Source organism: Bactrocera tryoni, unplaced genomic scaffold (genome assembly GCF_016617805.1).
Source record: "Bactrocera tryoni isolate S06 unplaced genomic scaffold, CSIRO_BtryS06_freeze2 scaffold_11, whole genome shotgun sequence".
Lineage (NCBI taxonomy): Eukaryota > Metazoa > Arthropoda > Insecta > Diptera > Tephritidae > Bactrocera > Bactrocera tryoni.
Window position 1 is genome coordinate 20,215,723 of NW_024395824.1, and position 14,105 is coordinate 20,229,827.

The window sequence follows — 14,105 nt, forward strand, 5'->3', positions numbered from 1 at the left end:
ACGTAAATTAAAAAAAGCGCTCAAACGCGAGGAAGAATTGAACACCGCAATGTATATAAAGAAGCTGTGTCCAAATTCAAACAAGCAAAATTCCCTTTGGAAAGCCCAAAAGTCCATGAAGCCCAACTGACTGAGTCCAACTGACTCCAACATGCCAATACGAGACTTGGGTGGAAATTGGGCTCGAAGTGACGAGGAAAAGGCTAATTGTTTTGCAAATCACCTAGAAAAGGTATTTCAACCCAATTTGCCAAAAATAACTTTAAGCTGTCAATCTTACCCAACACAGCTAAAGAGTCGATCGAGTCTCTTAAGACTCACCTTCTGAAATTATTGGTATCATCAAAGAACTAATCCAAAAAGGCGCCGGGATATGATAATATTTCCCGAAAAATGCTAATTGAGTTACCAATTATTGCTGTAGAGGTGCTCTCTTTGCTCTTCAATGCAATTCTTAGATTCGGATACTATCCAATTTCCTGGAAAAAGTCGCAGATTATCTTGATAGATAAACCTGGGAAAGACCTAACACAGCCGTCTTCATACAGACCAATTAGTCTTCTACCCTGTCTTTCAAAGGTATTTGAAGTATTACTATCAAAGATAACTCCTTTCCTCCATGAAAATAATACAATACCCATGCATCAATTCGGTTTTCGTGCAAAACATGGCACAATAGATCAAGTAAATAGAATTACTAACGAGATAAGGAAAGCATTTGAGCACAGGGAGTACTGTTCAGCAATATTTTTGGATGTAGCTCAGGCGTTTGATAAGGTGTGGCACGAAGGTCTTTTATACAAGATTAAAAAAATTCTACCTTTAGAACTGTATAAAATATTGGAGTCTTATTTAAAAAATAGACGATTTGTGGTAAAAGTGGGAGATTTCATATCTGATGAACAACAGATAAGGGCTGGTGTACCCCAGGGCAGTGTTTTAGGCCCAACACTATACATCATATATACAGCAGATCTTCTAACAGCTAATAATGTACTAACTTCAACGTTTGCGGATGACACAGCTATAGTAGGCCGTAACAAATGCCACATTTTAGCATCACGAATATTAGCGAAGCATTTAAGTTCTGTCGAAGATTGGCTAGCGAACTGGCGTATAAACGTGAATGAACAGAAGTGTAAGCATATTATATTTTCGTTAAGACCAAAGATGTACCCGGCAGTAAAAATAAACAATATTTTAGTACCCCAAGCGAACGAAGTAACATATCTCGGTATTCACCTAGATAGAAGGCTCACATGGAGAAAACACATCTCTAGTAAAACAACATGTATGAAGATTAGAGCTACAAATTTAAATTGGCTTTAAATAAAAACTCAAAACTTAGCCTAGACAAAAAAGTGCTTTTATATTATGCGGTCATAAAGCCGATTTGGATGAAGAAAGAAGTAGAAGACAGCAGAATTAAATATATATCTAAACTCCGAGATCACCCAAACCCTCTGGCTAATGCTTTGGCGCATTCCTGCGATCAAACACGACTTAAAAGAAGAGATATGCCTTCGTATTGAAGAGCGACGTATCACCAAAACAACTCAATCACTTGCTTGAGCCTGTCTAGTTTTTAATTAGATTTAAAATTTTATAACTTATTATTAGGCTTAGGAAAAAGCAGATCCAATAAATAAAATAATTTTGAAAAAAAAAAAAAAAAAAACGTGTTCAGAGTCTTCTATACACTCTGTGCACGTCGGACAGTATGGACTAAAGTCATGACGATATTTGAATAGGTAGCTTCTGAAGCAACCATGCCCACTGAGTATTTGGGTAAGGTGGTAGTCAAGGTCCCCATATTGTCTACCTATCCACGAATGTATGTCCGAGATCAGTCGGTAGGTCCAACGTCCTTTGCATGAAGTTTGCCACCGCTGCTGCCACATTTCAATGCTTTTAATTCTCTCACCTCTTTTTGCTGTAGTAGACATCTCCGACAAGTTATATATTCGCGCGAATTCGTCTCCTTGGATGTCAATCGGTGCCATACTGGCTAGTACCTCAGCAGCGTCATTTGAAATGGTTCCTTACCTTAGCTATTAAACATCCTTATTACCTTAGCTATTAAACATCGTCGGCTGGAACGCACACAGCCTTTATTTGCCATCATTCTAGATAACGCATTATATATTTTATTTGCTTTACGCGTCGCATTTTCCAAGTGTTCCTTGAACTTGAGTCGCGAGTCCACTATTACCCCAAGGTACTTCAACTGCGGCTGTGAAGTAATCTCACATTCTCCTATGGTGAGCGATATTTTCTCCTCAATTTTCCTGGAGCTTATGAGCAGGACTTCTGTTTTCTGCTCAGCAAGCTCTAGACTCATGGTAGCGAACCATCTGCGCAAACCATTTATGCTGTCGTTGCATTTGATCCGAAGGTCATCCAGATGTTTAGCTACAGCTACCACTATGAGGTCATCCGCATATGCGATTGATTTAACATTTTGTGGTTGCGGTATTCTTAGCACTCCGTCGTACATCAGGTCCATAGCAGCGGGCCTAAAACCGAGCCTTGCGGAACTCCACTGGAGATAGTGTAGCTCTGAGTGCCTTCGTCCGTCTCGAATAGCAATCTCCTATTTTGAAAGTAACTCATTATAATATTTATTAGATAATGAGGAGCGTGTATATCGTGTAGAGCTTTTATTATATTTGCCATTTTGCGGAGTTGAACGCGTTCTTTACATCAAGGGTTATTAGCGCGCAGTATTTTTGTACCACCTTTCCATCTTTTTCCACTTATTGCACATTTCGCAGTGTCGACTACTTCTCTTAGTGCGTCGATAGTGGACCTCTTTTAATAAAGCCGTATTGTCTCTCTGATAATCCGCCGGCTTTTGGATTACTATCTCCAAGCGGTTTCTTACATGTGCTTTCGTACACTTTCCCAATTGTGTCGAGCATGCAAAGAGGTCGATAAGATGAAGGTTCTTCTGGTGGCTTTTTCGGCTTTGGCAGTAGAACCAGACGTTGTATCTTCCACGGGTCGGGGAATACCTCTTCTAATATACACGCATTGTACATATTAACAAATAAACCGGGCTTTAGAGTTATGGCTTCTTTAAGGGCTCTATTTGGTCTACCATCTATTCCAGGCGCTTTGGAGTTTTTGATTTTTTTCACAATAGCCAATAGTTCATCTTCTGTGACTAATAGAGGTGGCTCTGTAGCTTCGTTTCGTCTAATAAAGAAAATGGAGGCATGTGTCGGGAATAACGTTTCGACAACATTTTTCATAAATAATGCGTTCTTGGGCTGCTGCGACTTAGTTTTCAACTTCGACATACAAATTTTGTATGCCGTTCCCCAGGGGTCTATGTTGGCTTCTTCGCAGAGCTTTTCGAAACAGGATCTCTTACAACGGATAATGGCTGACTTCAGGAGCTTTTTTTGGCATTTAAATGCTTCTCTAAGGCTGATTTCGTTATCACTTCCCTGATTACGCTGTAGGCGGCGTCTAGCTGAGTGACAGAGCTTCCTCAGCCGGCAATTTCGTCGTTCCACCAGTATACTGCCTTTCGATTGTTATAGTATCTCGTCCTGCGCATAGTTGCATCGCAAGCTGCAACTAGTTCCTTCCGCACAGCGGATACTAATTGGGTTGCGTTTTCGCCTGATGCATTTGCCGTGCTCCAGACACTCTCAAAACGTCAGTATCAAATTCCTTTTGCCGCCAACTTCGTTTTCGGGAGGTATTTCTCGGACAGTGTTCCGTTTCTTGGGAGAACGAAGACCTCAGCAATTATAGCCATATGGTCACTATTTGTGTACATATCTGACACCTTCCACTTAGTATGCCTGCTAAGCGCGTCGTTAACAAACATTAAATCTATTATTGAACCTTTATTTCCCTTTTGAAAGGTATTTTGTGTGCCACTGTTTAGAATCGTAAGGTTTGTTTGACTCTAAAAATTCTAGAATGAGGCGACCACGATGATTAGTAATTCTGCTACCCCCATGCAGTAGACCATGCGTTAAAATCTCCGCTATAATTATTGGCGATTTGCTTCTGATTTCTAGGGATGGCTCCAGGAGAAAGTCTTCAAATTACGCTAATTGTTGCACTAGGACGAGCATAACAGCTTACAAAAAATATTCCTTGTATATTCGCCCATGTAAAGCCGTTATGGGTTTCGTTGGAACGTGATGTGAAGGCTTGACCTTTGCAGGCCCATATTGCCGCCTTGCCACTTATATCTTTATTCCAAGTGCTTTCCGAACCTTGAGAATATTGTTCGCTTAATAGAGCGACATCTATGTTTTCTTCTATCACTGTCTGTTTCAGAAGGTCTTGTGCTGCAGCGCAATGGTTGAGATTTAGTTGCAATATTTTCATTATTTCGTTGTCTTCAACATATCTGCGTATTTAGGACAAACCGTACTTAAAACGGAGTGCTCCCCTTTACAGAGCATACAACTTGGGGAATTTGTACATGACTTTGCTACGTGACCTGGGGTTCCGCAACGTGTACAAAGGGAAGACCTATCAATGGGGCTGCAACATTTGTGTGCTATATGTCCAAGTTGGAAACACCTAAAACAACGAGTAATAGGTGAAAATTCCCGGAGGCGACAGATAGACCACCCAGGATCTTAACTTTACCACACTTGAGTAAAGTTTTGGCATCCTCAGCTCGTAGGCATATAAGGGCTATTTGAGTGCCACTTCGAGTTTTCCGCAGATTTTTATATTTTGCTTCCCCAGGTTTTGGATCCCACACTCCTTTGTAATGCCTCACAGATTTCTTCAGGGTGGTTATCTCGTCCAAGTCTTTGCACACAATGGTAATATTATGGGATTTTGGCTGTATTACGGCCATCTCACCAATAACTACCTCTAGGGCGCTTTCGAACGTGTCGGCTCTCTTTTCTGCTTGATTTTTTAATTCAATCAGTAGGTCTCCTTTGAGGGTTTTTCTAATGTACCTCACATTTGAACCCAGTTCTTCAAGGCCTTTGTCACATTTTATTTTCTTCAGGATATCGGCATACGACGCTCCCTCCTTTTTTGTTAAGATAATAGCGTCTGGTTTCGATCTGATTCTCTTCTCGATCGGTTTCTTCTTTCTAACAACGTCTATCCATTTCTCGCCTGCGGTCTTGTCTCCCAAACCGTCTTTGTGCATGAGTTTAGTGACCTCACTATATGTCGCTTGCACTTTGTGGCTCATGTTTTTGGGCTTCTTCGTTGGTGGCAAATATCCCAATATCTCGCGTGGTCTCTTCTGGTGCATTTTTTCACTTTGAATAGGGGATACCTGCGACGCTTTCCCCACCATGACTCTTTTCGACGAATTCTCCTGCTTTTCATACAAGCTTGTGATGCAGCTTACTAGATCACGCATTGCTTGATTTATATGTCTCTGTCCGGACATCATGCTTTCGAGCTCTTTAATTTTTATACCCAATTTGCAGAAAATATTGGGATTTTCACTATTCTGAAGCTGCTCAGATTTATCGCCTTTGTCTGTTTGGTCGGCATTTTCACGTCTTTTTGCTGATCCAGCAGCGGCGGATTCTTCATGTTTGCCTTTTGGAGGCGTTCTCAAAATTTTTGAGTTCCTCCGAAAAGGACTCTCTGGTGTACATATCAAACTATTCTCAGAGGCCATAACTCTGCCAGAAAATAGTTCGGAACACCTGTCAGTGGGTACGTTCAGTCCTTTGCCTTAACAAACCTTACTTGTATTTTGTGGGCTGGCAATGCCGTAACCCAAAACAAAACGAATAAGGAGAAGAAGGAGAAACGAAACAAAAACAAAAAACAGCTGGTTGACCAAGTCAAAACGGCAAAAAATAATTGAGTGCAAGTTTTGATTCGCTGTTACGTGCGGAAATTCCTATTTAATTTTTATTTAAATTTGCCAAAAAGGGGCAGGTAAGTGCCAAATAAATATATTCTAATGAACCAATTTATTGTACTTATTCAATTTTGCGATTAGCATCCAGTCAAATAAAAGTTCCAGTCTCCCGGTAAGTCCCAGACAGAAACAAGCTTTCTATCGCTTTAAAACACCACAAAATTCTTGCAAATATACTAGATCACTAAAAAACACGTCTACTTTCACTGATATCCCAAATATAGTATAGTGTACATATGTATGTATGTATGTAAATGAAAGTGCTTTTTGGTTGGGAAGTACTTGTATACATATTTGCGCCAAAACCAACGTTAAAAAGAGAAGAATGTTCATGATTTGAAAAAATTCTTGTACATAGTACATATGTACATACTTATGTATATTATATGCTTAGATTTTTTTTAATTGTAAGCGGTAATCGGGAAATTGCAGGTTAAGCAGAAAATTTTCAACGGAATTTTAGTTTTAAAAAAATTTCGACGCGTGAAGTCTAACTCTACCGTTCGTTAGTTAAATAAAATTATTTTTATTAATTTTTATTAATACAAACTTACATACTTATGTCAGAAAAAAGAAAGTGCCGTGTTCGCGAGTGCCGTTCCACGCGTAATCATTTTTTTCTTTCCCCAGCGATCCGGAGCAGGCAATAAAGTGGGTGGAAAACCTGAGGATCCCACCACCACTGGACTTACCCGCCCACAATGCATTCGTTTGCATAGAGCACTTTGAACCAAGTGCAGTGGGCGTGAGGAAATTGAGGGCAAATGCGGTGCCAACCCTCAACCTAATTATTAATTTAATATATGTATGTACATACATATCTAATTAAAATGTGCGAATAGTGTGAATCTCAATCTGCCATCCCGATATCCATTTTTTTTTGTTGAGTGGGTTGGTGTTGTGTCGTGGTGTATCAAGCTGTTTATTGCAAGGGTGCGCCAGTTTTTCCCGGGTAGAGTAGGTGGAGGCTTATCTCATATAAGCAATGTTTAAAAAAAAAATTGTGAATATAGTAAATATAATATAGTGTCTGAATATAGTGATTTAATTGTGCACTATATTCAGATTTTTGATGAAAAAATATATTTAAAATCGAATTGAAATGTGTGTGCGAATAGTGTATAATAGTGTGAATGGTCTGCCATGCTGGTGTATCAAGCTGTATTTTGCAAGGGTGCGCCAGTTTTTCCCGGTATAAGCAATATTTTAATAAAATATGTAAATATAGTGAATAAATATAGTGTCTGAATATAGTGATTTTATTATTGTAAAACTTGTGCACTATATTCAGACTTTTATGATAAAATATATTTTTTAAAATCGAATTAAAATCGAATTAGATTTTTGATGAAAAAATTTATTTTTGTGTACAATTTAGTGGAGGCTTATCTCATATAAGCAATATTTTAATATAGTGAATAAATGTAGTGTCTGAATATTAATTGTTTTTATTATCCATAATATGTAAGTTTCACAGTTATTTTGCATTTTGACAATATAACTTGTATTAAGCACTACTATTTCATTGCTCGCAGCTGTACATATACATATTGGCACAATTCCGATTACTTTGGCGGTGAGGTAATGAAAACAAGTTTTGTTATAAATGAGGAATATGCTGATAGGGGTACTTTTCCAGAGGAGGAATATGCAAAATTAATGTTGCTAACACTTATATTTTCTATAATATTCCCGATTTCCTCATTATTGTCCACAACGGGCGTAAAAGTAATTTTTAAAATGTAGATTTCTTAATTAAAAAACATGCGAAAAATGTAAATGTAAATTTGTTTAAATGTTTACAGTTAAATTTAATAGATTCGAAGTGAAAAACTTAATAATTTAAATTCTGATGAATGTAGTGAAATAGCTTGTTGAAATGTTACACTTTTCGGAGTTTTTGAACTTTAAAATCGAATATTGTGTAAACTAAGCATTTTCGGTACCTATAACTCTGTATGTTTGTATATTTTTTAATCAGGAGGATTTCCTCTTTCAAACGGTACCTTTAGATCGCCAAAGTTATCGGAATTTTGCCATTTGCCCACATATTACTGCAAATTAAAATACTAATATAATATACGTATATACATATGTATATGTACATATATAATCGCATCTACATATATGAGGTTCATTAAAAAGTTTTAATGTATCCTATTAGGCTATGAAGATGCACCTAGGCATTTGTAGACGGTTCCACGGCCCAGACGAAGATGCTGCATTAGCAGCTGCGTTGCGAGACAGGCGACTCTTTTTGGATTCCCTAAAAGGGAAGATGTTCGCCAAAGTTGGGCAAAGGCTTGCAACATAGTTGCATCGCCTTCCGATTCCCTGTATATTTGTCGAAACCACTTTGATCCTGAGTTTGTCACTAAATTTAGACTTCTCTGGGGCTTTCCCTTGTTTAAGATTAGAGTCAGAACTAAATCATAGCACATCTAGCTCTGACTCTGATTGGGTGTGCCCCCCCGTCACTACAACTTATGTTCGTCCTAAAGTAGCTGTAGGAGGTAGTGTAGAGGACGACATAACTTTGATGGAATTTGAAAAATATTCCATTCTAGTGGAAAAGAGATTAGGATTAGGGGCAGAAAGTAACTGCGAAGGCTATGCAGTAGACAGCCGCGAGCGATTTGCTCGATCCGCGCGTTATTATCAAAGTAATGCGCTGAAACTAAATAAAAAGGTCAAGGAGTTAGAGGGGGTTATTCAAAATTTAGAAAAAAAATATGAAGAACTAAAAAAACGTGCAATAGTTGCGGATGAGACTTCTAGCCAAGACGCTATAACATTCGCTAGGATGATCGTCACGAAACGCAATCACTTTTTTAGTGACAATGAAAAGACATTGGCACAAAACATTAGTTATATGTCCACCAAATCATATAATTTCATGCGTGACGATTTAGGTTTCTCTTTACCGAGCAAAAGTTCCCTTTTGAGATGGCGCCCCATAAAATATGTTGTTCCTGGCTTCGATGCCAATGTCATAACAAATTTAGGCAAAATCGCCAAAAATATGTCCGGTCTAGAACGTAATTGCGTTCTTTTATTTGATGAAATCATCATAAAGTCCGACCTAACTTACAATAGAGTTAGAGATATTATTGATGGGTTTGTAGATTATGGGGACGACCATCGCGAAATGAAAATAGGCAATAAGTGTTGTTTCTTTATGGTAAAAGGGTTAAGTTCAGGTTGGAAATATGTGTTTTCATACTATATTTCCAAAGGTGGACTTACTATTCAAAATTTATCCGAAATTTTGAATAAAAATATCACAGCACTAAAGTCCATTGGACTTAATGTTAAGGCTTTGGTCTGTGATCAAGGGGCTTCAAATTCTTCGATTTTTAAAACGATAAGAATTAATGTAGGAAATCACTTTTTCATGCACGATGGTTCGAAAGTGTATTGCTTATATGACTATTGCCATCTAATTAAGTCCGTCCGCAATACGTTGATGAAATATGATATTTCAACTCCTGATGGAATAGTCAGTTTTAGTGTTATTAAAAAACTATTCTCTATTGACCAGAGCAATACACACTTTAAAATATGTCCGAAACTTACGGAGTCACATATTTATCCCAGCGTTTTTGAAAAAATGTCAGTAAAACGTGCCACTCAGGTTTTTAGCAATTCGGTCGCGGCTGGCATCGAAATGGCTTATAGCCAAAATCTATTCGGCAGTGACGAATATTTATTAAAATGTATAAAGCCTACGCAGTTATTCGTCAAGAGAATGAATGATCTCTTTGACGATTTAGACTGCAAGCAATTTAGTTCCAAAAATCCGTTAAAATGTCCGCTCATAAGAAATGAATTCGGGAAGGTCCAACGCCTCTATGATCACATTGAATTTTTACGATCTATTAAATTACCTGTCGGGGCTCGGGTTAAATGTATTGATGGCCTTTCCAATACTATTAGGGGTATGCTAATGTTAGCAGAAGAACTCTTTAGGGAACAAAAGGAATTAAAATATATACATATATTCCTTGGGAAAATGAATCAGGATGCGTTGGAAAATTTCTTTTATAGAGTCCGAGCGAGTCAGGGTATTAATACCCATCCGACTGCCCATGAAGTGCAATACATTGTAGAAGTGTGAAGATACTTAGGCAAAATTTTGAAAATAAGGGTGCCAATTGTGAGGATGATGACGATGTCAATTTAGATTGGAATTAAGGCCCCGAAGATCGTCATCTAGATGTACAGGGAAACGAACAGGAATCTGAGCAACTCGACCTGGAAGCTTTCACTATTCCAGACGAAAATTTTGTTGAAGAGGACGACAAAGCTGACGTCCAGATCAAGCGGTATTACACTGGCTATGGTATTTACCAAAAAATTCTGTGTAAGATCCATTGCGAAAAATGCACCAAAGCAATGACGAAGACACAAAGCGATTTAACGCTGTATTCGGAGGCCCTCATCAGAGCAAAAAATTACAAGGATGACAGCGATTTAAGGCTGCTCAATCCTAGTGATAGGGTCTTCGAAGTGTGTCGACTGCAAATGATGTGGTACGTCAAGCTCTTCAACGAATATGCTCATCATTCCAATGTTCGTTGTTTAATGTTGTCCGCTATACAACAAAAAACCGAAAAGGTTTTTCCTCAATGGTTTGATCAAGCCGATGAGTGTTTCGCACACAAGCTAAAATTGTTAGAGTATTTAGTGACAGTACTCCTTTTCAAAAATTCAAAGTGGTTTGTAAAAGAAGAGTTAAATAGGGAACGACATCGGAAGCGCGATGAAAAAATAAAAAAAACTTAAAAGTAAGTTGCAAGTCAGAACCCTTTGGCTAGCGAACATCTTACTTTTGGGTAAGTAATGATTTACAAAATAATAATATATTAACTTTTTTTAATGTTTTTGACTTTATTCTATTTACAGGTTTTTTCTATTTTCAGTTTTTTTTCTATTTTCAGTTTTTTTATCTTTCCAGGTTTTTTTTCTTTTTCTAACGTTGCAACTGAGCCTAGCTTTTTTAAAAAGTAATATTAATTAAGATGAATTAAATTTAATTCATCCTGGTTAATATTATTGTTTAAAAAAAAAGCAGGTGAAATTTAATGACTTAATTTCATTATTAAGTCTTGTGAGAAATTTCCATTTTAAATGGAACATTTCGTAATTCAGTTTTAAATTTAATTTTTTATATTAATAATTAATTTAATTAAAATTTTTAAATTGTTAGTTTTAAGTAAAATCATTTCAATAAAAATACCTTACATATTTAATAAAAAAATAAAAAAAGTTGTCTTTAATTAAATTAATTTAACTAAAATTTTTAAATTGTTAGTTTTAAGAAAAAATATTTCAATAAAATTATACATATTTTATAAAAAAATAAAAAAATTGTCTTTATTTAGAATAAAATCATTTTGGATTTGTTTCAGTTCATTGTCATGCAAACCAACAATTGTATATACATATATATGTACATTAGGGTGATTCAAAAAAAAAATTTTATTTTTTTTCAAGTGGTACTCGCAAAAATAGGTTCCTAGACACCTCTAAGAAAGCCTCTCCAAATATGAGTTTTTAATTGCAACGGGAAGGTCCTCCGCCTAACGGTTTTCTATTTTTTCTTATTATCAGATAGAAAAATGTATATCTCGCTTCCAACTACTTGAAAAAATATCTTGTTAATTAGGTTTTGTAGGAAATTGAATGCTCTAAAATATGGTCTCTCATGATTTTTTCGTAAACCCAACCGTTTAAGAGATATTAACGGTTGAAATTTGATTATTTTTGGGAAAATTTTTTATTTCTTAAGAATTTTATAACTCAATGAAAAAAAAATATTACGAATAGATTTTTGGAGAGGCTTTCTTAGAGGTGTCTAGGAACCTATTTTTGCGAGTACCAATTGAAAAAAAAAAAAAAAATTTTTTTGAATCACCCTAATGTACATGCATATGTAAATTTGTATAGTAACGTCGGCACGACAAAAAATAAACATACATACATACATACATTTGTTTCAACAGAAGCATACACACTTTTACAAACATACATCGCATATGAGCAAGCGCAAAATCAACCCTTATTCGTGTACAACGTGGCACGCGCAAGTCAATATGTCTAAGTTACATATTTGCATATACGTATGTATACATTCCATGACGAATACAGTCAATCTCGGTTATGTGCCACAATCAATGATGCAGATATTTGTAGTAAGTTAAAAATAAAAATATAATATGGTACATAAGCGACTGCGGATACTTAAATGAGTCGTACTTAAAACAATAATTTCTAGGTATTTCAAAAACAAATCGTGAGATGCAGCAAGATATAATATAAGCCGTTAAGAGTGAGGAGGGAGGGATTTGATTTTCATTTAAGCGGAGTACAACTTAACCGGGATTGACTGTGCACAAAAATCAGAAGAATATTGAATATTTTCTCTGAAAAATTTCTTGAATTGAAAATCGACAAATAATCTATGTTGTCAATTTTATTCTAAAATATTTTAATACTTAATTTTGCTGGGTTGACTCTTTTTCCTTCCCATACATTTCAGAAATATATTCAATTTATGATTTTTAGATTTTGAAATCGTCGCGAAAAAATGCTTGTAGGCAAGGCATGCTCGGGGAGATGTAATGGCGTCTGCTTTTATGAATGAATCGAATATGCTTTTTGAAAATACATTTGCGTTCATGAATGCAAATTTTGTTGCTGTGTAGTTTACTATAAATTTTGACGTCGAAATTCGGCTGCCATATTGGTTTCTGATGCTTTTTTAAACGATTGTTGTTTTTGTAGAACAATATTTGTAGTTTTTGCCGGTGACATATTCACATGTGTACGCATACATATAAGTATGTATGTTGTGTATGCATTATTTGTGTGGGAAAGTCGTACGCACATATTTACATGTCTATGCATATAAGTGTGTATGATGATGCTTGAGGCGATTGTAGAACAATATGTGTAATTTTTGCGGGTGACATATTTACATGTGTACGCATATAAGTATGTACGATGATGCTTGAGAGGACATATTTTGCGGGTGACATATTTACATACATACCCTGCCAACCACGGCTACCCGCTTGAGACAAATATTCCAATACAACTACACATTTTTTCTCTATACACTAACACCAACGCACATTTTCGGGTTATTTTTTTTTTACCTAAATGCGATGAAAAAAGTTTCTTTCATCTCTTGATTTATTTGAATGAGTGCGAAGGAGAAAACATTATTGTCAATAGTGACAAAAGAAAATCCCAAAAAGGGTAATAAAAAAACGATTGAAAGACGCATGTCATTCGTGATCGTACTATCGTAAAGGAGGCTCGTACAACAAGAAGGTAAGTGAATGATTTTTTTTAAATAATTTGCAAGTAATTACTTCATTTGTTTTTATAGCATTGGAATTAGCAGCTGCAGCAATATCATCAGAAGCAGCAAATTTAAATTGTTAAGTAAGTATGTGAGAAAAAGTGTGTGTTGTTTGAAATTGGATTGCGCAGTTCAACATAATACGCAAAAATAATTGCATACATATGTACATAAGTATGTATTTTATGCGTTTAAGGCGGCCTGCACAATCCAATATAATATGTGAAAACAAATGTTTGCCTTATATTTTAAATAATCAGATAATATTATTCTTTTATTTCAGATATTATTATGATTTTTATTTAATTATTCTTTCTTTTCAGATTTTATCAATATTTTTATTTAATTAATATTGGCTTTCAGAGTAAATTCTATTTGTATTTAATATATTTTATTCTTTCAGATAATATTAATATTTTTTCAGATATTATTATCATTTTATACAATTAATCTTTCTTCAATGTAATTATTATTTATTTTCAGGTATTAAGAATCTTTATTTTATTTTTTTCAGGTATTTGTCTTTTATAATATTTTTCCACTCTTTTATTTTCAGGTTTTAAAAATTCTTTTCTTTATTTAATCTTTTTCAGATATTAAATATTTTTTTAAATTAAATATATTTTTATTTATATAAATTATAATAAATGTTATGTAAAAAATGTAAAAAATAAAATAAAATAAAAATTTTAAAAATTAAAAAGTTTTCTTTTAAATTTTAAAAGTAGGGAATCAAAAATGCAACCCTGCATCAGCTATTTAAAAAAGAGAAAATGCAACCCTGCATCAGCCGTCGATTGGGGATATTAGAGCAGGACAGATATACTTTTTTATATGACACTGCTGAATGAGCGCAAC

At 35.5% G+C, this 14,105-nt stretch overlaps 1 protein-coding gene across 1 annotated transcript; it reads left to right on the forward strand.

Moving 5' to 3' along the window:
* The first annotated feature begins 1,769 nt into the window (after nucleotides 1–1,769).
* LOC120779848 lies at nucleotides 1,770–8,774 on the forward strand. The gene is made up of 5 exons (XM_040112208.1): nucleotides 1,770–1,788; nucleotides 5,890–5,895; nucleotides 5,960–5,990; nucleotides 6,509–6,683; nucleotides 8,072–8,774. The coding sequence occupies exons 1-5, from the start codon at nucleotides 1,770–1,772 to the stop codon at nucleotides 8,312–8,314; spliced, it is 474 nt and encodes a 157-aa protein (XP_039968142.1). The 3' UTR covers nucleotides 8,315–8,774.
* The last annotated feature ends 5,331 nt before the right edge of the window (nucleotides 8,775–14,105 follow it).

Bases quoted from the DNA above. Each gene is read 5' to 3' on its own strand.
- LOC120779848 (XM_040112208.1), top strand. The intron at 5,991-6,508 runs GTAAGTCCCAGA...TTCTTTCCCCAG, and splicing joins ATAAAAGTTCCAGTCTCCCG to CGATCCGGAGCAGGCAATAA. The intron at 6,684-8,071 runs GTATGTACATAC...AGGCATTTGTAG, and splicing joins TAATTATTAATTTAATATAT to ACGGTTCCACGGCCCAGACG.